Here is a 25,819-nt window from a genome sequence, read left to right on the forward strand (position 1 = left end):
GGTTGCAGTGCAGATGTAGCAGTGGCAGTGGCAAGGCTATGGGCAGCAGCATGGATGCAGAGGGAGTTGCAGTACAGGATGCAGTAGTGCAGAGGATGTTGGGCAGCAGGCCTAGCATCAACTCAGGGACCGATGTCGAATGATAAGAGTGATGCTCAGTTAAGAGTATTACTAGAGCACAGTCCTCGCTAAGAGGGAGTGTTGATTTGGGGTAGCATCGGATGTGCTCTAGCCACAAAAATTGGTGGAGAGGCTAAGGCACATGAGATCTCCAATACCTAGAAATGGTTTGGGCAAATTCTAAACAGTTTGGGAGATATTAAAATAATTAATATTTTTAATGGATTGGGTTATCTTATCTTGGAGCTTCTTTATTGTCAAATTGTTGATGGTTAGATATCTTCTCTTACATGTAAGTACACACATTTAGTGCTATTCTTGTTTTACTTTGTCATATGCATTGAATGGGATTTTCGCTATACTAGGGCTGATTGTTGCATTGCATAATTGCGAAATTATGGAATTATTGTTTCTATATAGCATCTTTCAATGTATGGGCCATGTATGTTGAATGAAATCTCCTAGGGATAATTCTACCAGTGAATTTATCTTGATAAGCCATCTCTTTTTGCAAAGTGAAGTATAAAATCTTTGAGGTCAGTTCTTCTTACACTAAAGGCCAAGCGAAGTAGTCCTTAAGGCCTCCTTGACTAAGATACGAAGTCCTTTCTCATCATTCTCCTAGACTCCATTCTCCCCAAGGGATTAAGGCACTGGTCCTCCAATAGGTGATCACTCAAAGAACATTTTTCTCCACCTTTCCCTCTCTTCTAGGTCTAGCCAAGTTGGGTCATCTAGGGCATCACTTTCCCGACAAAATAGCCCAAGAAAAGGTTCAATCTCCTAGCCTCTACTGCGTTGGTGTGTCCTCAAGGCCTCCTCCAATTTTGAAGTCATTCTAATAGTGGAGTTGTGAGATAACCCAACCCCTAGCTATGAGATCAAACGTTGCCGTGGTATTCCCTAGGTTAGCACCTTATAGGATCAATTTGATACATTTAATTGGAAATTCTTGATCCTTTCCCCTTCCCTGTCTGGGTTAAGAACATCATTGGTTGCTAGATTCTCTCCCCTTAACCTAGGATGGGTCCACTTGGTCCTATGTGGTACCACACCTTTCAAAAGTCAATTCTTCAAGAACCATTCAGGAAGTCAAGGTCAATAAGGATTTTAGGATTGTGAAACTCCTTTATAAGGCATATTCCTCTAACCTAACCCTCAAATCCTCACCTCCTTATCCTAGAAATATTTGTACCTTGCTTAAAAAGCAAGCTATATTCTTAAAGCCCCTTCTAGGAAAAGGATCATTAAGGTCACTTCACATCCATTGGTTGATTCATCATTCACAAGTGACTTTCTATATACCAGGTCTCCTCCCATCGGTGAAAGTCCGTAAAGAGTAGGGCATCTTAGTTGAAGTGGCAATGGGCTAAGCCTCCATCGTTGCCCTCGATCTAGCAGTTGTCCCTTTAGGAGTCTCTTTTATGCACCTTGCTAGTTTGAGTGGTAACATGCAGTAGATGAGGGTTTTATTATTATGCAAAAGTGAAATTCTGAGTACAACTGGATGCCCAAAACTGGCAATCCTCTACAAGATAAACTGGCCACAAAATTAGTGAAACAAATCCTGCCTCACCTGACACTGATCCGGCTCCAAATACTGGCACAAACTATGTTGCTCGAACCCCTACGTTAGCCTTTTGTGCAGATGTTGCGCAGGCCCTCACATGCACTGCCTAGAAGTTATTATGATCAAGCCGTCTAGCCCAACTCAGACTCTAAGAATGACTTGCTAGCCCCCCCAGAATTTCTCCTCGACCTCCTCTTATAATCTCCATCTGGATCACCAACGACCATGATTAAATCCTAATCGATGATTGAGATCATCTCTAAGTTGATCCATGTGAGTTTCTAGAGAATTCTCACCTTTCTCAATTAATTCCCATTAATTAATCGATTTCCCTAAGTTAGACTTAGGCATTTTTAATTATCAATCGAGCTATCTCTAGGTAGAATTTCCAGAAATGATTTCTAGGTTCTAGAGATCTCATGTGTTTTAGCCTCTCCACAAAGTTTGAGACTAGAACACCATCTAATGCTACAAAAACTAACACTCCCTCTTAGCGAGGAAGGTGTTCTCTCCCATAACATCCTCCATACACGCTATTGATGTCTGACAATTGTGACAACTGCCACTGCCCACCAACTACTACGCAAGTCTGATTCATTTTCCACTATAGCTAAACCACCCTGCATCTGCGTTGTTGCTCGCACTGCAATGTACATGTACTATTGCCAACTCTACCACTGCATTGCAACTGATCTCATGTTGCTGCTGCTGCTGCAACCACTGTAACAGAAATCCTGAATACACTATCCTGAATCAATTCTGTGTATGGATTGCAACTGTCTCTTGAGTCACTGACTGCTACCAGTCTCTGCATTGTCCACTAAGTTTGTCTGCACTGCAACTACACTGTGCTCCTCAACATCTGACTGCAACTAGTACTACAACTATCTCTCGAGAACTGACTACACCATTTGACACCGATCCATCTATTGCTAAATATTGTAGGCCCCTATAGCAAGGTTATTGATCCAAGAGGAAAACATCAGGCTAATGCTCACCTCTATGGACCCTACCCAGCTTTGCGCAACCTTGGAGTCTAGAGCTCAATGTCTCACCACCTCTCACCTAGAGGTATAGCTGCATACAAAGCAAAATCTTCGTCCAACCTAGAGGACAACTGATCAATCTCTACTGAAGTTGTTGCTTGCTCCTGTTTCTCCTTCTTGTCCTTCTTCCTCTGAGGACACTAAGTGTTGTTGTGATCGAACTCACCACACCTGAAGCATTTGACCTTAGAGAGGTCCTTTTTCTTCCTACCTCCCTGTGAGCCTTGTCCCTAACTCGGACCTTTCTTAGCCTTTCCCTTTGATGCAAGGGCTACGTTCTCCTCCTCCTTCACAATCTTCAACCCTCTGCTGCTACCACTGAGACTACTCTTGACTAGAGCATGTCGCATCTCCAACTGCGTTAGATCTAACCAAAAACAATCCCATCTAGGCAGAGTATCTCGTCTAGTAATACCTTGGAAAAGGTAGTCCACTCCTTGGAGAACCCATTTATGGCTACACGCACTAGTTCTGCTTCTTGTGGCGTCTCACCTACGATAGACAACTCATTCTGGATACCCTAATCCTAGTAAGGTATGGAGTAACTCCTTTTCCCTTCTGCATCCTGGTGGTTCTTAGCTTCTCCTTTAGGAACAACTTTCGATTCTCGGAAGGATTTTGATATAGAACTACGAGTCCATCCCACATTTCTTTGGCTGTATTCTTGGCCACTAAGTGTGAGACGATATGATCCCAAACGCCATCAAGGATCAACCTCTTTGTCAGGGCCATTTCCTTTCTATAATTCTCTAGTTGTTGTGGGTCTATAGGTACGGCTATATATCTCTCTACGTAATCGTTCAGAACATGCCCATCTAGCAAAAAGGACATCCTGGCCTTCCAAATAAGATAGTTGGAAGCACCATCCAATCTATCATCATCACGGAGTCTTGCTGAGGCCATCTTCTGCAAAACTCACCACTGGAATATAAACACGAACCTCCTCCTCTCCTGCTTGGCTACCTGCTCCGTGATTCACACCCCCTTCTGGAATACGTAGTTCTTCTAGCTAGTTCTGCCTCTACAACTAGAACTCACGAATTTCTTAGAACAAGAAACCATCTGAGAAAAATCCCTGTCAGTGCAATTTTTCTTCCACCCGGCACTAATCTGCTACTACAATCATTGTTGCAAATCATTTGTGCCTGGATCAAGAATCTGCTTTGCGACAATACTGAGATGCTCACCTCTGCTTGTTGGAATCATAGTTTTAAAATTCAGACTCAGATTCAGAACTGGCTGTTGAAAAGTGTAACTAGGTTCGGTCTTCATAATGATATGTAATTGTGATTTTATGTAAGAGATGTAAAGAAGAAAAATAAAATTATTGTAATGCTTGCATCATGGGTTTCATGAGCAAGAGATTTTATTTTTAGTATAGGATCCTATTGAGAGCCCTTAGGAATTTTGTTATCTAGTCATAAAAGTCTAAAGAGTCTTGCCTGCAACTAGAGGAATTGCCTGTAGCTAGAGGATTGGGGATGGTACTAGTGGATCTGCATTTAACTGAACAGTCTGTAATGCCTCCATCTCTTAATCCAAATCAACATCAATATCCTCATCAAGGTCAAGCTCTGTTGGTTGACTCCCCACTACCCAATCCGAGGATAGATCAATATCTTCCAACACAATGGGATCTGTATCAAGGCTTTTGTTCAGCAATTGGTGGCATCTTAGCCGGAGGTTGTATTGGATGTAGACTAGATCATTTAACCGTTTTTGTTCTAAACAGTTTCTCTTCTTTGTGTGAATCCTCTCAAAGGCAGACCAATTGCACTCACACCCAAAAGCACTGCAAGTTTGACTCAAAATATGGATTGCAAACTTCTGCAATTGAGGACAATGGCTACCAAATGCCTCCTATTATTGCTCAAACTAGTAGGGGACCTAAAGGGGGATACCTAAAGGGGAAAATGCTAGACCAAGAGCAACAAATGGAGACTGATCCCACTATCACCTCAGCTAAGGCTCCCTACTATTTATGGACTTTCACCGATGGGAGGAGACTCGGTATATTATGGAGTCACCAATGAAGGATAAATCAATAAGTGGATGTGAAGTGACCCAAATGATCCCTTTCCAAAAGAGGTTGAAGGATAGAGCTTGCTTGCTTTCTAAGCAAGGTACAATGTCTTCTAGGAGAGGAATGGGAGGATTTGAGGGTTAGGTTTAGGGATATGACTTGTGAAAGAGTTTCCCAATCCCTAAAATCCTTATTGAAATTGGTATCCCGAATGGTTCTTGAAGAATTGTCTTTTCAAATGAATAGGACCACACGGGACCAAGTGGACCCAGCCCAGGTTAGGGGGTAAGAGTTTAACAACCAGTGATGTTCATAACCTAGACAAGGTGAGGGAAAGGATCAAAGAAAGAATATTCACTCAAAGGTGTTGAATTAACCATATGAGGCACTAGCCTTGGTGATACTAGGGCAAAGTTTGATCTCAGAGCTAGGGCTTGGCTTTTCTCACAACTCCACTATCGAAATGGCCTCAAATTTGGAGGAAGTCTTGAGGAGACACTAGCACAAAAGAGGCTAGGAGATTGAACCTTTTGGATGGGCAGTTCACCAGGAAAATGATGCCTTAGGTGACCCAGCTTGGCTACACCTAGGAAAAGGTGAAAAGAAGTTGATTCTATGTGACCACCTCTTGGTAGGTCGGTGCCTTAGTCTTGGGAGAATGGAGTCTATGATAAATATATGTGAGGACCTTTGGTTCTTAGTCAAGGAGGGAGGCCTCAAGACTACTTCGCTAGCCTTCTAGGTCAAAGAGAAGCAATCTTTCAGCTTTTATACTTCGATGTGTAAAAGGTGATGGCTTATCAAGATAAATTCATTGATAGAATTACCCCTAGGAGATTTCATTCACATTAATACATTGAGAGATGCTATATAGAGACAAAATTCCACAATTTAAGCATTAAATGCATGCAGCAATTAGCCCTAAAAACAATGAAAATCACAGTACAATGTATATGACAAAATAAAACAAGAATAATGTTAAAAGCATGTACTTACATGTAATAGAATATATCCAACCATCCACAATTTGACAATAGAGAAGCTCCAAGATAAGATAAACCAAATCCACACATCAAAATTCATCCATAAAGCTCCAATTTATCCTCCAAGAAAAAGTGTGAAATTCTCAAGAGAGAGAAGAGATCCAATCGAAAGTGATGATGAACAAATGAACTCATCTCACCTGTATTTATACGCTAATGAGGAGTTCGAATTAGCCTCCTTGGCCTACATAAGCCCCAAAAATAAAATAATGTTCTAATAATCTAACTTTTGGCAACAAGCCCACCAAATTAGCTCACAAATGAAAGAAAAAGCCTCTCAAGAGGTCAAATAATAATTTGCACATATCGTAGGGCTCTCTAAGAGGCCTGATGAGGTCCATGGGTGCCATAATGAAGAGTAGGACCCTCAAAAGTGATGGACAAGGGGTTGGCCCCTTGTTCTCCAAACAATAAACTTGTGGTGCTCCCAATGGGTATGGGGACACAATAATAACCTCATGGGTCTCCAAATGAGTCGAGGATGTCTGCTGATCATCTGCGAGTGCTCTGATGATGGTGTAGGGGATGCCACATCGTCCTACAAGTCTTGGCTCAGCTGCCAAGTGCACGGTACATCTGTGGAGCCGACTAGGCAAAGGTGAACCAGGTGCATCTTCCTCGTCCAATGGGAGTACCTCGAGCATCTCTAACCATCCTCAAGGATCCATGGAATGTTGTCTACTATTGTGGGGGCCCATGGCTCTCAACACACACCCTACTTGTGCCAATTTAGCCCTCTGGAGGATTAGGACCTCGTATAGGGAGACCAAACCCAAGATGGAGACAATTTGCAATCCTGCATAAGATCCAATGTGTCCCCTAGCCTTCTAGTACAACAAGTCATTAGGTAAATCAAGTAAATGAGCTTACCAACGATGGACCACCAGTGGAGACTTCATAATGGGCTTCGAGATGTGCCATGTCTCGTAAATTCCAAATGGGGTTAACCAAGTATCCTATTAGGTGGTTTCTACTTCTAAAGGGGGTAATATATTCAAGGTAAATCCTTCAAAAGGTGGTGGCATGTGATAGATAGGTTAATGAAGTAGGGAATGAGAAGGGGCGGCCCTGGGTCACATGTTGGGGTACAAGGGTAGCTAATAAGAGGGAAGCCCACACTTGGTCTTATAATGTATAGGAGGGAGCAATCGTGGTACATGAGGTGCCCTGACCTTGATTTTTCCACTCTTCTTTATATGTCTTTTTCATTTTTATGATTTCCTTTGATTCACTACTCGGGGCTCAAGGGGTAAGAGCATGGTGCATAAGATATAGCAGTGAATACCCCCTTTTAAAGGTAGGGCGGTTCATTTCCCGCCAGGGGTTGGGACAATCATGTGTTCCTATGTGATGATGGAGGCTCATAGAACCTGTAGGAACCAGGGTGATGACCATGATGATGGGGCAAAGCTCATGTATTGGCTTTTGCCCACGTGCTAAATGTGTTTGTCCCGACCATCTTTTGCATTTTGTGGTACATTTTCCTGTTGAATGTGACCAAATATGCTTTTGTCTTTCTTTCTAGCTGCATCAACCTCTGGAGCATCATTCCAGGCCTGACCTAAGGTGTGGGCAAGGGGAAGGGGTGAGCTAACCCTATGTGGACCCAGTGGAGGAATGTGGATCCAGGTGGGAGAAATGATGAATGGGGTAATAATGAGTGGAAAGAGGGTAATACAAGTGGATAAGAGAGTGGGACCACGTAACGGCCAGTGTTGCGGGGGAGCCCCTCCTGATCCTGCGATCCAAGAGGGAGCGACTTGGGAGCGAGTCGAGAGCACGCTCCCTAAAAAAAAATGCTCCCTGCCTTTTCGGGAGCGTTTAGCCTTTTTTGCAAAAAAAAATTTGCTATAATGTTCCAAATGCATATTTTTTTCAAAGAAACAAATAAGTTTTGAGTGGGGCAACTTAATGATCAAGCCTATAGCCCTAGTATTGATATGTGATTCATGGTAATGTTAAATTCTTAAAGTAATTTTCATCATTTTACTTAAATTTTTAACATTACCATGAAATGACTCAGGATGTTTGAGAGTGGTTCCAACCTCATTGGATTTCATATGGAGAAAGTAGAATTTTAGGTTACATTCAGAATCCAACAGACTTATCAGTTTTTCAGGATTTCAAGATTGCAATGTTTCCATTGAATTTTGTCATGTATTAGAGTATGGAACTCATATTTAATCAAGAGCACCAATCCCTCTATGTACCTTGATGTTAGTGACATTGGTTGTCGAACCCTCCTAAAAATGTACGCATCACTCAAACAAAATCTTGACTTGACATGCTATTCTTTTTCTATCTTATGTTAATGCTTAGAGGGTGATATTAATGACAAAGATCCCTATTCTTATACAGAGGTAATGACAAAGATACCTCTAGACATTAATGCTTGGAAGGTGATATTAATGAAAAAGATCTTGATTTTCCAACAAGACTAAAAAATTAGACATTTCTCGTGGTGGCAAGAGGGCCAAGCATAAGCAATAGATAATAGATTTACTTGTCTTTTCTAGTTTCTAGTCTTTCATATTTATTATGATATTTTTTAAAACAATATATGACAATTTAAGTTTGAAGTTGGCAATTATAACTCATTAGCAATGAATTATGAATATGATGCTTCATGAAAGTTGAAAGTTGTTTCATTTCATTTTATAACATTTCATTTCATGTTAGATGTTATTTGTTGTAATGGTTACACTTAGCTTACGAGTACAACTTTGGTGATCAATGATGATAAATGTTATATATTGAATTTTGAAAGCTTGAAACTTTAAGATTGATGAATCACGAGACTCAATATGTTGTATGTTACTATGTTACTAACTTGTGGACATAGTTGATGAAGATTATAACTTCTAGGATGATTGTTGTTATATGGTTCAATCTATGTATTTTTATGGTTTTTATATCTAATTCATAATTCTACATGTTTTTGTTGACATATATGTATCAAAATATAAAAATATAAAAAATATATATATTATATAAAAAACGCTCCAGGTTTTGCTCTCAAACAGGGAGCTTTTGAAAATGTCGCTCCTACACCCATTTTCGCTCCCGCTCCCAAGTAACACCGACACAACCAAAATCGAGATTTCCCGTGAAATACCATCCCTAACGCCAAATGGTCAATAAAAGAGATCCCACGGGACTATAAAGCAAGGTTAATATCCAAAAGGGTTCTAGGGGACAACAGCACAAACCTAGCCTCCTTCCGTCGAATCCCCCCATTAATCCAAGCCCAGAAGTGTCCATGATAAGCAAACTACAATACTCAATTATCAAATGACAAGGCATACCTTTAGGTTCGAGAGGCCCACCTTCAAACATACGATTATGGTAGATGGACAAGGACCACATGGCTGGCTCAGGTGGCGGAGAAATGGCACAATGAGCTAGCTGGTGGCTACAAGGGGCTACTGGCTATCGGTTGAGGACCATCTTGGAGAAAAAAAAATCTCCTAGGGATATCACCCACAAAATGGTGGGTAACACCTCCCATCATTCTGCTGCAAAAAACATAGTTGTGTAATGAGTTAGCTCAACAAATTATATCCAACTTTCAAACTATAAACAATTTAACAAAATAAGAATTTGAAAATTGAAATTGTTTACCTAGCTCATATGCTTCCCTTGCAATCCTTGCTAGGTTCTTGCCAAAGGTACATGTGACTCTACTAAAAGAAGTGATTTGTCGATGTACCTCCAGTTGCTCACTCTCATTAGGGACCATGCGCTCAAGGCACTCAATCAATCCATCTCTAACCTCCTCAATCAAAGCTTCTGCCTCCAGAGCTTTATAATGATACCTTGGGTTTAGAAAAAAACCTAGCTGCATGTATAGAGCGATGGAGTTGATTATTCCATCTTTCATCAACGATTTCCCAAATGGGCCCATAATTAACCACTCTATCCTTGTATGTTGCCTTTATTTGTTCCTTTGCCTGATCCATAGCCTCATAAATGAAACCCATAGCCAATCTTTCCCCATCCACCAACCACAACACCTTAACTAGTGGCTCAACAACCTTCACAATCTCTGCTGCCTTTTTCCAAAATATGTCTTCATTAACTTTCTTTCTTACATCTTTGCCATCCTGTTTGCGAGCCCATTGACATCCATTCCATTCATCACTGGAAAACATCCTCTGCAAGTTTCTATGTTGGGAAAGCATAGATTGCAATGTCAAAAAATGAGTTGCAAATCTAGTGATGGCAAGCCTAACAAGATCCTTGCCCCCTGTGTTTTTCCTCATCAGGTTCAAAATCCATGAGTGATTGTAGATATACTTTGTTATGCTTTTGGCATGCTCTATAGTGTTCTTGATCCAATCTATTTTACCAATATCCTCAAGCATGAGGTCTATGCAATGTGCAACACATGGGGTCCAAAAGATGGTTTTGTGTTTTTCCTCTAACATTTTACCAACAAGAACATAGTTAGAGGCAATATCTGTGATGATCTAAACAACATTAACCACTCCCACCTATTCAACAACCTCATACAAAAGTTGAAACAACAAGTGTGCATCAACTAATTTTAGAAACATGGTTCCCTATGGGCAAAAGGTAAGAAAATTTATGATGGTATGGTTCCTTTGATCAATCCATCCATCTGACATGATGGTACATCCTGTTTTCACCCATGAGCTTTTGAAATCTTTCAAATATTCGTCAATGTACATAACCTCTTTTTGCAAGAGAGATCCCGTTAATTCATGCATAATAGGGCCTGGCTTTAAAACTATGGTTGGAATCACTTACCGAACAAATTGATCCTTCCTATAGTCTGCAACTGGAAATTTGACCCTCTATCTAGCAATTCACGCTACTTGGTTAGGCACTGCGCAACCCCAGAACACATTATGTTGTTGCTCCCTCTGAGCTGCGAATTTCTCCCTCTTCGTCTCTGAGCCTTTGATTGATCAAGCTCACTCTAATACCATGTGAAATTTTCAATCTATTGAAGCAACTAGAAATTATTCTTCTAATCGATTAATTATTAAGTAGTTTATTTGCTATGACAAATAACAAATAAAATCACAACTACAATTTTCAACATAAAGCCTTACGGAAAATAAACTGCAAACTAAGAAATAATATGCACAAACACAATAAAATTGACACAATGATATTTGGACAATTGTCCTTGGAAAACCCCAATGTGGGAAAACCAGTGCAGCAGATGAGGGTTTTATTATTATGCAGCAATGCAATTTTGAATACAATTCGATGCCCAAAATTGGCAATCCTCTACAAGATAAATTGACCACAAAAATAGTGAGACAAACCCTACCTCACCCGACACTGATCCAACTCCAAATACTGGCACAAACTGGGTTGTTCGAACCCCTGCGTCAGCTTTCTGCGTAAATGTTGCACAGGCCTTCACACGCACTGTCAAGAAATTGCTTTGATCAAGTCGTCCAACCCAACTCAACCTCTGATAATGGCTCGCTAGCCCCTCTGAAATTTCTCCCGGCCTCTAGCAAATGAATCAACCCTTACTCCAACTAAATTGAAATCTTCCTCTGAAGTTGCCTAGGCAAGCCCTGCACAGCCTCACTAAGGAAAACTCATTCTTCCTATAGCTGACTCTCCAAAACTGAAATCTCCTCAAGAATCATTGTCTCTGCCCCTCATTGTCTCTGCATCCCCTCTCTAGCTCGAACTTCTCTCTGTTGAATCACTGCAATTGGGAAACTCGATCTCTGCGAAGGAACTCGACCTCAAGTGTGTTCTTCTCCAACCTCATCGACCTCCTCTTATAATCTTCAGTTGGATCACCAATGACCATGATTAAATTCTAATCGACGACTGAGATCATCTCTAAGTCGATCCATGTGAGTTTTTAGAGAATTCTCACCTTTCTCAATTAATTCTCATTAATTAATCGATTTCCCTAAGTTAGACTTAGGCATTTTTAATTATTGATCAATTAATTTAATTGAGTTGTCTCTAGGTGGAATTTACAAAAACAATTTCTAGGTTCTAGAGATCTCATGTGTTTTAGCCTCTCCACAAAGTTTGAGACTAGAATGGCTGCTACTTCAAGTCTTCTTCTTTTGCCTTGATAGAGAGAGATGTAACTACTGCAATGATATCTTCAAATAAGCCAAGAAGATGTGATCTTCAATCTGTCTTTCCTTCACCTTAGCTCTAATACCATGTTGAGAAACCAAGATGCTAGTTGATAATGATAGATTTCTCTTAACTTGATAATTACTTATGAATGTTTGTTGGCTTCTTATTAAGTTTATATTATCTTCATAAAGCAATTACCAAAATGTAGAAAACATGAAAATCACAGAGACAAAGAACAAAAGAAATTAGGCTCCAAGCCAGGGAAAAACCCAAAAATCCTCTTCTTATAGAATCAGATCAAAGTGAGATATCCAAGACCCAACACCAAGACCAAGACTGTCACAAATACCCCAAATCATCCCTCCTCCAAGTCTCCTCAACAAGTCAAAGTCAACACTGGTCAAACTTCTCTGAAATCTGGTCAAATTTCTGAAAATCTCGGACCTATAGTGAAGGCCGAATTTCGGCCCTGTAACAGCCTTAGAAATCACAGAAAGCACGTGTCGACAGAATTAGGGCACAAACAGTTCGCTTTCTCTCTTCTTTGACTTTCGCTGATTTTCTTCTTCTTGCACAGAAATCAATGTGATTGGATTGGTGATGAATGAGGTCAAACTTGTCTTATTTATACATGTCCAAGAGGGTTGAATCACTGCCCCTAGGGCCAAGTTGTCCAAGGAGGGCCGACTTGGTCTTGTGGGTGACATTTTGACTCTTTGATTCAAGAAAAAAATAAATTTTCTTTTCTTACAAAAAGTCCAAATGGGACTTTTGACTCAATTACATTTCTTTGACTCATAATAAATTTTCTTGACTCACTTGACCCTATAAGCATGAAGAACATGCTTTGACTAAAAATAAAATAATAATAATGAATATAATAGATGAATATAATAAATACATCAATAGTACATTTGAATTGCATTATGAAGACCGACATTAGTTACATTTCCAACAAGTAGTTGCATTCCTTAGTCCCTGAGCAAAACACTAATTATATCCATAATTAAACACACTGATCATGCAAGTAATTATCCAAATAATATTGATCAACCCATAATGAATGCACTCCCTTTTATAAGCAAGATCTTGATATGACTAAGCCTCTTTCTTTTCTGCATAACTATCATGAACATTTCTCTCAATTTTCTAGAATCAATATAAAGTAGTACAAACCTGGACGATAAGACAAATTCCTGCCATTGGAGTTGAGAAAACAGCGTATGTGAAAACAGAGACCCTGCACATTGTTGTAAGTTTAGCCAATAAATAATTGCATCTGGCTACCAGTGCATCAAATCTCTATCTCTCCATGCATTGACTAGTTTGAAACTTGGATAAACACAAGAGATGGGGCTTTCCGAATGGCAAGTTAAATCTCTTTATTGTTGGTCATGTATACCATACAATGATGTGATTCCCCTAGTTGGGCATGTGCATAGCTTAAAGAATCATTCAATTCAAGGGTTTCTGTGTGCTTTGTTATATGAATTCTACACTTAAACATTTCAATGCAAGGGCCTATGAACTGTGGGTGCAGATTGGAATCAGCAAAAGATTCTGGTGCAGGAGCAGCAGCCACCCAAAATTAGGAATTGGGGAATTAGTGCCCAAACATTTTTTATACATACATATTTGTATGTGATAAAAGGGAAAACAGATTTCAGATTTCAGATTTTACACTAGAAGGTTCACACTGTATACATCATCCAGAAAGTTAGAACCTGATTCTGATTTCATATTTGCCATTCATACTACAGTCTATAATGCATATTGACCTTTGTAATATAATATAAACAACATTGAAATTTATATTCATGAAATAGAATCACAGAATGATACATAAACAAAATTCTGAATTTCATGTTCAAATTCTAGTTTCTATTGTCAATAACACACAATAAACTACTAAACTATAAATATTGAACAGAGTTCCATAACATAGACAACAGTTGTAATTTTGTGATTTTAGATTTTCAATTCAGAACTGTGAATTAGAAAATTCAAAATTCATATTTTCTACAAATGTCTAAATCAGATGTATGATCTGCTAAATTGTAGGAAATGTCAACCCCCACCATGCTAGACCTGAAACAAACAGAAACATGGGTATGGGTATGGAACGCATGCTCTGTGTGTCCAACATATTTCCAAACTGTACCACTACATGGAAACACATTTCACAAAATGGTAGTGTTTCAATCTCATTTTGGCATGTATGGGCATGTTTCAGCACACTAGTTGACTATTTTGATGCTTTTGTTGACTATTAAGAGGCCCCAGGTAGACTGTGGGACCCATAAGAGGCCTGAAAATCACTACAAGCCCCTAATTAGTTACTAATTTATCCATCTACTTAGTTTCTAATCCTATTTAATTAATTTCTTCATTGATTTGGAAAAATAAATCAGAGAGCCTTCTAGAAAGTTAGAAACCCTAACAACCGCTATTCTTTCCTATAAGAAACTTCTTCCATTCACACATTCCTCAACACTTTATTCCATTTTGGTTTTGTTTTGAAGCACTGGGAACAAGCTTTGGTGCATTTCCAGCAAGAAAAGGGGTGTAGGCAGCAAGAACAAGGTTGTAGGCAGCAACTTCTTTGGTAAGAAGCTTTCTTTACTATTTGTGGAGCATTCATGGCCTTCTCAAAAGTGATGTTTTTCATGTCCCTTAAGCAACTTTCTTTACTCTTTCGCAGCATTAATGGCTTCTCAAGATGTTGTTTCCCATGTGTCATGTCCCCAATTTTGTGCATGCTAATCACCAAGGAGTTTTGCTAATTTTTGATAATATTTAAAAAGGGGAAAATATTATTTTGTGAGAAAAGGAAAAACTTATTATTTTAATGGAATGGCGGTGAAATAATATTTTATTGAAAGGAGGGAGGTAAAATATTATTTTAATGGATATTGGTGGCAAATTATTATGTTATTAAAATGGAGGAAAAAGTCACTTTGTGGAAAATGCCCCCCACCAATAGAATAATAATTAAAAAGGGAGTCTAGAAGCATGAGGAGAAATTATAAAAGGAGAATGGACTCACTTGTTGAACGTCTTTTGTCTATTACATTTCACTTTTCATTTTCTCTTAGGATTGTTTAGCACAAGAAGAAAAGTGTTGTTTAGCACAGGAATTCCAATCAGAAATTCCACCTTCATTTCAGAGAACTTCGAGTGTCTCCCTAGCGAGGCCTTGGAGAGTCTACTTCAGAACTTCCATTGGAGATAATTGCAGAGATTTCCCTTAGCCTTTCACAATACTTGGGCGCATAAGGAGAACTACATTGATCATTTGGAGCAACTCTCTTTGTTTGCAGGTTCCAGGGATTTGCAAGAGTTTTTCTCTTGGCAGGAGGAGGAGATTGGTACCAATTTACAGGGATGAGATGGTGGTATATTGGTAGGCTGAATTCTTCTATTCTAAGCCTATGCTGAGGTTATTAGGCAGAAGCTGCGTAGGGGTTTGGGGTTGGAAATTTAGCTAGAGTTGGCTAGGAAATGGATCTATTTCCGGACGAGATTTTTGCATGTGATTTTTCAGCAATTTTCAGAGGTGGATTTGGATCATTTGCTGAGGTAATTTCTTGTTACATGCAGAGTTTGTTGGAAAATCGGAAAAGCAGTAAAGATTTTCTTGATCTTGATAATTACTTGTGACGTTTCTTATTATTATGATTCTTTATATCTTATTTCTTTAGTTCATCGAGCAATTACCAAAAGCAGCAGTACATAAAACAATCGACACCAGATATAGGCACATGCTAGGGCAAAACCCCCCCTCGAGGGGAAAAACCCAGTCAAAGTAATTCTTCCTTTCAATAGTATTCTTTGAGACTCTTCACACCAAGTCAACCTCCAAAAGATTGACCTCTTCCCAGCAACTTTGACTATCTAGCACCTTACAACAGCTAACAGCGTCCAGCAGCAGTCCAACTTGGAAGACTTCGATCTCCCAATCCTAAGCATGAAACAAAGAGAGACCACCACCAAAATTTTGATTTTCTTTGACTCCTTAGACTCACCCAAACTTGCATTCACTTCGGCTTCCCAGCAACAGACTTTCCCAGCTACCCACTTCGCACTTCTGCCCAACAACAAGATTTTCGCACTTTTGCCCAATAAAGAGAATTCGAACTTGATGAGAAGTGATTTTCCAAATAAATTCGATGTCCTTTCTTTTATAGGCTTCTTGTGGGGTCAAAAAGGGTCTTAGGCCGACTTGATTTTCCCGTAAACCGACATGGTGTGGAGGTTCTATAATTCATATTTGACTCAATACTAAACCTTTTTACATGATTCAAGAGCCCAAGAAGGGTCTCTTTAAATGTACAATAATTCTATAGACTCAAAATAAATCCTAGAAGTCCTCAATGGGGACTTTGACCTAAAACATGGTGACCCAAGCATGAAACCCATGCTTTAATAAATCACAATAATAATAATAATTCTTTTCTTTATTATTTTGACAAGTATATTACATAATGACTCAAGTACATTATTGAAGACTGAACATAGTTACTTTTTCCAACAGAGTTGGGCAGTCTAGGATTTTGCACTAAATTGGGGCTTTTTGGATCAGTTAGAATTAGCCCGAGATTTTTCTGGGTGTTTTTGGGTTTTGTGAGAAGAGTCTGTGGTTAAAATTTCAGAATTTTTCAAGCAGTATTTGGGTTGTAAATCAACATTCCTTCAGATATTGCTAAACTAGGTAATTCACATTTGGTGGACTTGATCTAAATTGCGGCTTTCCGGATCAACTAGAATTGGCCCGAGATTTTTCTGGGTTTTGTGAGAGTTCGTGGTTAAAATTTTAGAAATTTTCAGGCAGTATTTGGGTTGTAAATCAACATTCCTTCAGTAGTGTGTTTCATTGGTAAACTGGGTAATTCACACTTGGTGGACTTGATTTTGGCTTGGATTTAACCCAAACCATCTCTTGGCTTTTATGGGTTTGGTGTGAGGAGCTCCGAGTTAAATTTTCATAATTTTCTAAGCAGTTTCGAGGGAAGAAATTCTAATTCTTCTCCAGCAGCGATAACAGCATCAACAGTGTTTTCTAGGTAATTCGCACTTTTTAGGGCTTTCCAGTTCAGCTGGAATTAACCCGGGATTTTTCTGGGTTTGGTAGATTTGGGTGAGAGAAGCTTCTGGTTAATTTTATAGAATTTTTGGGGCAGATTTGAGGGCATAAATCATAGTTCACTTCCAGCAACAATACTAGAGATTATGGGCAGTGTGAGTTACCAATTTGAGCCATTTCCAGGTTTCCATGCTTGTAGAAGTAAGCCCAGATTCCATCATTCCACTCTATTTGTACTCAGTTCCAACATTGATATTAATAAAACAGCTCAGATTTACTGCTCATATTCTGTGGTTTATTGATTATACATGCATGTGTGGATTTCTTATTGGTGTATCTTAGTGCATATCTCTATTATTTACTATTATTTTTCCACTAGGAACATTACAACATGTCCCTAGATCTCCTAGAGTGAGCAAGCATGATAAATACAATCCTCTTTTGAAGTATGTAATCAAGCTAAGACATATAACCGGAGGGGGTTCATGTGAACATAGGTGTGATCTATCCAAAACATAGAAAATTTTCAAGGAATCTTACACAAGAGGAAGGGCAATTATTTGCATGAAAATGCTCAAGCTGTTGACATTTGTAAAATACATCCAACCTAGCAAAATATGAGAAAAAGGCTAATGATTTTGAAAAGTTTAGAGATTGAAGTCTTGCTAGTGGTATCTATTAGGTGGGCGACCCATTGGAGAATTTTTTCCCCTCCTTGGACAACCATCCAAACAACAGCCCTATTGATCAACATATGACATGATGCCATTAATCCTCCACTTCTTGATCCTGTAAGATTCTTCTCCCCCATCTAGCATTCCTTCTTGAAAGAGGGTGGGTCATCCATCAACAAGTACTTTAATCCTTTTTGTAATCATGTGCTTTTATTGATGTTTCAGGCATACTAATATGAATCAAGGGGTGTGATCTGGTTGATTGACTGACCTTGATTGTATTATTGTTCCCTCACATCACCTAGGAGGTTAGTCATTGACTCTAGTCCAGTGCGACCTCCTCTAAGGCCTGAGGATTCTATGAAGGACACTACTGGGGAGGCCTTTATTAAAGTAGCGTGTCCATGATATTCCATACCACTTTCTTGTGAAATTTTTAATCTATTGAAGCAACTGGAAATTATTCTTCTAACTGATTAAAAATTAAGTGCAGTTTATTTGATACGGAAAAAAAAATAAAAATAAAAAATAAAAATAAAAATAAAATCACAACTGCAATTTTCACCATAAATAAAATACGTTGTGGAAATAAAACTGGAAACTCAAAAAAATGCTAGCACACACAAAATATGACACCATTATCTTTGGACAATTGTCCCAGGAAAAACCCAATGTGGGAAAATCAGTGCAGTAGCTAAGGGTTTTATTATTATGCAATAGTAAAATTTTGGGTTCAAACTAGCAATCCTTTATGAGAGAAATATTGGCAAAATCACTGAGGGAATCTTCACCTCCTCCACAAGCAATCCTAGCCCCAACTGGCCACAGAAAACTACTCCAACAAACCCCTGTGTCAGCCTTCTTTACAAACCCTGGGCAGGCCAAACTTGCACTCCTCTGAAACCACTTCTGAAACAGTCATTCTACCTGTAGTTGTTGCTGGAAGTCACTAGCCAGACCTTTTGGAAATCTTCTTGGCCGCTGACTGTAGTGTTCCTTCCTAAATTACTTTCGAACAGGATTAATTTCTACATTTTGGGGCCAATTTTGGAGGTGATGGGGCCCATTCGATTTTTATAGGAGGCTAGACTTAGTAGAAGTTATTTTGATGTGGTTAATTTGTACATGGGGGTCACCCACACTAGGAGAATATGCATTCCCTAGTTCGATTTTCATGGAGGGGAAATCGATGGTTAAGTGAGGGACCCACGATGGAAGGAAAATGGAGGGAAAAATGCTCCACAGAATATATATAAGGAAGACAACTCTCGTCATTTCGGCATCTTATCTTTGACATATTGAACTCAACCTTAGTTGCTCGAGCTGCTTCGTCGGGTCACTGTTTTGTTTAGCACACGAGTGTCTTCGAGCAGAAATCTCAACCCTTGCTTCAGTGGACTTCGAGTGCCACCCTAGGAAGGCAATTTGTACTACCTTGGAGGAGAGCCAGTGGAGTTTTACAGCCATATCATTCAGCATTTGTCTCATCTAGTGCGTGTTTCTGGAGGATGCAGAAAGGGAACACGCAGGTATTGCTTGTGGGTTCATCCAGGCAGCAACTACCATGGGAGTTTGGGCATTGAAGCTACAGTGGAAGATCAACCTTCTGGGAGAGTTTTGGAGCAGGAGGTTGTTGTATTGGAGCAGTTCGATTTATAGTCACCTGGGCCTGTGTAGAGAGCCATCATTGGGCTCACAGGGGAGTCGGAAGAAGGAATTGTAGAGTTGCAACTGGCCGGGAAAAGTAGGAGATCATTTGGAGGGCCATTTGAGGAGGATTGCTCGAGTTGGGAGAGTAGAGATTAGCAAGATCAGTCACAGCAACAAAATTCGAAATTGGAGGAGGGCCAAGCTGTGAAGGGTCAATTTTTTAAGTTTGGAACCAAGGGAAACCCTTTTTGGGTTTTTTTGGGTTTTGGGCAAGGATCACAGTCCTAATTTTATAGACTTTTTGGGCAAATCTAAGGGGTCAAACAAGGGTCCCAACTTAGCCAGTAGCTAGAGGAGCTAAGGGGAATTTGGACCAAAATTCTGAGGTCAACATTTGGCCAATTCCTTCGTGGGTTATTCTAGGTATTTGGTAGAGAGGCCGGGGTTAATTTTACGTAATTTTCTGAGCACCGAAGGTGGGGTTTCCAGTAGCATCCTTGCAACAGACGGCAAAGTTACACAGGGGCAGCGCAAGGCAACATTGCAACAGTTATTGTGCCATCTGGGCTTGACATATTACCACCTGGGTTTGATCACGCTTGTCCTTAGAGACAAGCCCAAGTGCACCACTTCCACATTATTGTACTTTTCTCCCAGATTATAATAAAATGGCTCAGTTGTTGGATATTCCTGGACTTTTTATGGGTGTGCACTGAATGTTTGAATTTTATGGTGTTGTTTTTATTATTTGCTTTGCATAGCACTATTTTCCTTAGTTTGGAACATTACACCGACACCTGAAACCTCCTCCTGCTTAGCTAAATTGAATTTCCTTCTTGACGCTATTGGATAGTCCTTGCGCAACCTCCCAGAGAAATAACTCAACCTCCTATCACTAACTCTTCGGAACTGAAAATCCTCCTCTGGACTCATTGTCTCTGCCCCTCACTATCTCTGCGTCTCCTCTTTGGCTCAAACTCTCCTTTGTTGAATCACTGCAACTAGGAAGCTCAATCTTTGCCAAGGAACTCGACCTCAAGTGTGTTCTTCTCCAACCCCATCGACCTCCTCTTATAATCTCTAGTTGGATCACCAACAACCACAATTAAGTCCTTATCAATGGCTGAGATCATTTCTAAGTTGGTCCATGTGAGTTTCTAGAGAATTTTCACTTTTCTCAATTAATTCCCATTAATTAATTTATTTCCTAAGTTAGACTTAGGCATTTTTTAATTATCGATCAATTAATTTTATTGAGCTATCTCTAAGTGGAATTTCCAGAAATGATTTATGGGTTAGGGAGATCTAATTTGTTTTAGCCTCTCCACAAAGTTTGATAATATAACACCATTCAATGCTATAAAAACTAACACTCCCTCTTAGCGAGGAAGGTGTTCACCCAGTGTCCATAACATCCTCCATACACGCCGCTAATGACTAACAACTGCGACTAACTATCACTGCTCACCAAGCACTGAGCAACTCTGATTCATCTACCACTCTGAGCTGAATCACCCTGCATTTGTGTTGCTACTGGCACTGCACTGTACAACCTGTACTGCTGCCAACTCTGCACTGCGTTGATCTCAAGTTGTTGTCGTTGCTGCAACTACTACAACTGAAATCCAAGATACTAAATCAATTGTCTCTATGGACTGCAACTATCTCCTGAGTCATTGACTACTACCAATCTCTGCATTGTCCACAGAGTCTATATGCACTGCAATTGCATCGTGTTCCTCAACATCTAACTACAACTAGTACTGCAATTGTCCCTCAAGAATTGACTATGCCATCTAACATTGATCTATCTTCTCCTAAGTACTGTGGGCCCCTGTAGCAAGGGTATTGATCCAAGAGGAAACACTTGTCCGATGCTTACCTCGATGGACCCTGCCCAGCTCTGTGCAACCCTGGAGTCTAGAGCTTAATGTCTCCCCACCTCTCTCCTGGAGTTATAGTTGCATACAAAGCGAAATCTTCCTCCAACTTGGAGGACAACTAGTCTATCTTTAGATATCATTTTTGGGATTCAACTGCGTTAAGTAAGTCATTCAAACGTATGACCATTTCCATGAGAGGTAGTCGTAACTGACTAATTTCTCATGATTTTTGAATAGTTCACTTAGCACTCATTACATCGGGTGATGCTCACAGGGGTGAAGAAGTGGGATTGAAACTAGTGAAATGTGGAGAACGAATCACATAGCATCAATCATCACTTCCGGGGCTTGCACCCGGTAACCAGGACTTCCCAGGAGGTCACCCATCCCAGAACTCCTCTGGCTCAAGCGCGCTTAACTGTGGAGTTTTTCCCACAATCAAGCCCACTTAGCTTGCTACCCCATTTGCAAAACCTTAGCAAGTATTGTGCCTCATGAACCATTCAAGTAGAGATCCCTTGACTCTTTTTGAATTTAAGTATGGGGGATTTACGCAGTGCATTATATTAGATATCATTTTTGGGATTCAACTGCGTTAAGTAAGTCATTCAAACGTATGACCATTTCCATGAGAGGTAGTCGTAACTGACTAATTTCTCATGATTTTTGAATAGTTCACTTAGCACTCATTGCATCGGGTGATGCTCACAGGGGTGAAGAAGTGGGATTGAAACTAGTGAAATGTGGAGAACGAATCACATAGCATCAATCATCACTTCCGGGGCTTGCACCCGGTAACCAGGACTTCCCAGGAGGTCACCCATCCCAGAACTCCTCTGGCTCAAGCACGCTTAACTGTGGAGTTTTTCCCACAATCAAGCCCACTTAGCTTGCTACCCCATTTGCAAAACCTTAGCAAGTATTGTGCCTCATGAACCATTCAAGTAGAGATCCCTTGACTCTTTTTGAATTTAAGTATGGGGGATTTACGCAGTGCATTATATTAGATATCATTTTTGGGATTCAACTGCGTTAAGTAAGTCATTCAAACGTATGACCATTTCCATGAGAGGTAGTCGTAACTGACTAATTTCTCATGTTATTTGAATAGTTCACTTAGCACTCATTGCATCGGGTGAAAATCAATCATCACTTCCGGGGCTTGCACCCGGTAACCTGGACTTCCCAAGAGGTCACCCATCCCAGAACTCCTCTGGCTCAAGCGCGCTTAACTGTGGAGTTTTTCCCACAATCAAGCCCACTTAGCTTGCTACCCCATTTGCAAAACCTTAGCAAGTATTCGTTCTCCACATTTCACTAGTTTCAATCCCACTTCTTCACCCCTGTGAGCATCACCCGATGCAATGAGTGCTAAGTGAACTATTCAAAAATCATGAGAAATTAGTCAGTTACGACTACCTCTCATGGAAATGGTCATACGTTTGAATGACTTACTTAACGCAGTTGAATCCCAAAAATGATATCTAATATAATGCACTGCGTAAATCCCCCATAGTCTATCTTTGCCGAAGCTGTTGCCTGCTCCTACTTCTTCTTTTCCTTCTTCCTCTAAGGACACGGAGTGTTGTAGTGACTGAACTCACCACACATGAAGCACTTGACCTTCGACAAGTCCTTCTTTTCTCCTCCCTATAAGCCTTGTACCTGACTGGGACCTTTCTTTGCCTTTCCCTTCAATGCAAGGGCTACGTTCTCCTCCTTCTTCACACTCTTTGATCCTCTGCTACTATTGTTGAGACTACTCTTGACTAGAGCAAGTCACATCTCCTCTTGCATGAAATTTGCCCACAAACGATCCCATCTAGGTAGTGTATCTTGTCCAGTGATACCTTGGACGAAAGTAGCCCACTCCCCAATGAAACCGTTGATAGCTACATGCACCAGTTCAGCGTCTTGTGCCGCTTCTCCTACTGTGGACAATTCATTCCTGATGACCTGAATTCTGGTGAGGTAGGGGGTAACCCCTTCTCCCTTCTACATTCTAGTGGTCCTCAGCTTCTCCTTCAAGAACATCTTCCAGTTCTCAGAAGGATTTTGGTATAGTGTTGTGAGAACATCCCACATTTCTTTAGTTGTATTCTTGGCCGCTAAGTGTGAGACTATATGATCCCAAACTCCAACAAGGATCAGTCGCTTCGCCTTGGCCTTCTCTTTATTATAGTTGTCTAGTTGCTACGGATCTATGGGTACAGCTATAGCTCATTTTGCGTACGTCTTTAGACCAAACTCATCCAGCAGAAAGGACATCCTAGCATTCCAAATGATGTAGTTGGATGCACCATCCAATTTGTCCTAATCTCTAAGCCCCACTGAGGCCATCTTTTGCAAAACTCACAACTGGGATATAAACAGGAATCTCCTCCTTCCTACTCGGTTGTTACCACTGCTACTCGCACTCCCTCTTGGAATGTGCAAATCTGCCTGCTATTTCTGCTACTAACAACTGGAAAATTCATATTTCCTCCAATGACTTGGATTTGGAAACCCTCTAAGAAAATCGCTTAGTGTGTGCAATTTCTCTTCCACTCGGCACTAATCTACTACTGCAAATTAACTGTGCCTAGATCAAGAGTTTGCTCTGGGAAAATATCGATCTTCTCAGCTCTACCTACTGGAATCACTCCCCAAACAAATCGACCTTTCCTCCACTCTGTGACTGGAAATTCGACCCCCTGTCCAATTATTCGCACTGCCTGCTTAGGCCCTGCGCAGACCTAGAAATCAAACTATGAGACTCCCTTTAAATCTAAACGATTTCCTCCTTTCACCTCTGAGCTTCCTGTCTAATCAAACTAGCTCTGATACCATGTGAAATTTTTAATTTATTGCAGCAACTGAAAATTATTCTTCTAACTAATTAAAAATTAAGTGCAGTTTATTTGCTATGGAAAATAACAAATAAAATCACAACTACAATTTTCACCATAAATAAAATGCGTTGTGGAAATAAATTTGGAAACTGAGAAAATGCTAGCACACACAAAAATATGACATCGTAATTTTTGGACAATTGTCCCCAGAAAAACCCAATGTGGGAAAATCGGTGCAGCAGCTGAGGGTTTTATTATTATGTAGCAGTGCAATTCTGAATACAACAAAATGGATTCCAAACTGGTAATCTTTTCTGAGAGAAACACTGACAAAATCACTGAGATAATTTTACCCTCCACAAGCAATCCTGGCCACAAAAAACTACTACGACAAACCCCTGCATTAGCCTTCTGCGCAAGCCAAACTTGCACTCCTCTGAAACTGCTTCTGAATCGGTCATTCTGCTTATAGTTATTGCTGGAAGTCACTAGCTAGGCCTTTTGGAAATCTTCCTAGCCTCCGGCACTTGAAACCTCCTCCTGGTCAGCCAAATCGAATTGCCTTCTTGAGGCTATAGCGTAGTCCTTGCGCAACCTCTTAGAGAAATAATTCGGTCTCCTCTCACTGCCTCTCCGGAACTAGAAATCCTCCTTCGGACTCACTGTCTCTACATCCCCTCTTTGACTCAAGCTCTCCTCTGTTGAATCACTGCAACTGGGAAGCTTGATCTCTGCCAAGGAACTCGACCTCAAGTGTGTTCTTCTCCAACCCCATCAATCTCCTCGTATACTCTCTAGTTTGATTACCAACGACCACGATTAAGTCCTTATCGATGCTTGAGATAACTTCTAAGTCGATCCATGTGAGGTTTTAGAGAATTCTCACCTTTCTCAATTAATTCCCATTAATTAATCAATTCCCCTAATTTAGACTTAAGCATTTTTTAATTATCAATCAATTAATTTAATTGACTTGTCTATGGGTGGAATTTCTATAAACGAATTCTGGGTTTCGGAGATCTCATGTGTTTTAGCCTCTACACAACATTTGAGACTAGAACACCATCTGATGCTACAAAAACTAACATTTCAACCTTTCCATTTTTCCATCTCCACTCTTCGGGCTAGTGGTCATTGGTCATGGGGGTTGGCACCCTCTCATACTCATCCTTGAGTCTAGGCTGGAAAACTTTGCCCCGAAGGTTAATGCAGCTAAGAGAAAGTTAAAAGCAAATAAATCCACAATGAAAAAAACGATAAAATGCAAAATATAGTTGGGACATTTGATTAGCGCATGGGACAAAGCCTAGCATGAGCTCTACCTCCCCCATTAGCCAATGGAGCATAAAAACTATGGCTGAAGCAAGAAAATTGATAGCTTGTAGATTTAATTGTTAAAAATACACGAGGTATTTTAATAATAATTTATTAATATATAAAATTGTATAAGATGATATAAGATGTTACAATGAGGCCCTGCTTTTATATCTCAGCAGGTGACCTTTCGTGAATGGGCATGTCTTTTAGACATGCCTTTTCACTTAATTTAATGACTATTTAACCTAAATAATATTTAATTATTTAATATTTATATTTATTTTATTTATCTAATTGTTATGAATTATATTCATAACATAGTCTCTCCCTTCGGAAGCTTTGTCCTCAAAGCTATATTGTTGGCAATTGTCTTTGCGGTTGTCGTCTCGGCATATAGGAGGCGGAAGGTTGTCGTCTCGGCATATGGAAGGCGGAAAGTTGGCTCAGTGTCTATAATTCGCTAATAACTCTATTTTGAGTCCAAGTTGT

At 40.0% G+C, this 25,819-nt stretch overlaps 1 protein-coding gene across 1 annotated transcript in view; it reads right to left on the minus strand.

Moving 5' to 3' along the window:
- Positions 1–25,819, minus strand: part of LOC149227656 (uncharacterized) — a 453,281-nt gene that overhangs the window by 91,927 nt on the left and 335,535 nt on the right. The window contains exon 6 of the mRNA XM_089375544.1: positions 13,069–13,132. Coding sequence (XP_089231670.1) covers positions 13,069–13,132 — 64 coding nt within the window. The remainder of the gene's footprint in view (positions 1–13,068; positions 13,133–25,819) is intronic.

This window comes from Pinus tabuliformis, chromosome J (genome assembly GCF_031772625.1).
Source record: "Pinus tabuliformis cultivar Carrire ecotype Pingquan chromosome J, CPIR1, whole genome shotgun sequence".
NCBI classification, from domain to species: Eukaryota; Viridiplantae; Streptophyta; class Pinopsida; order Pinales; family Pinaceae; genus Pinus; species Pinus tabuliformis.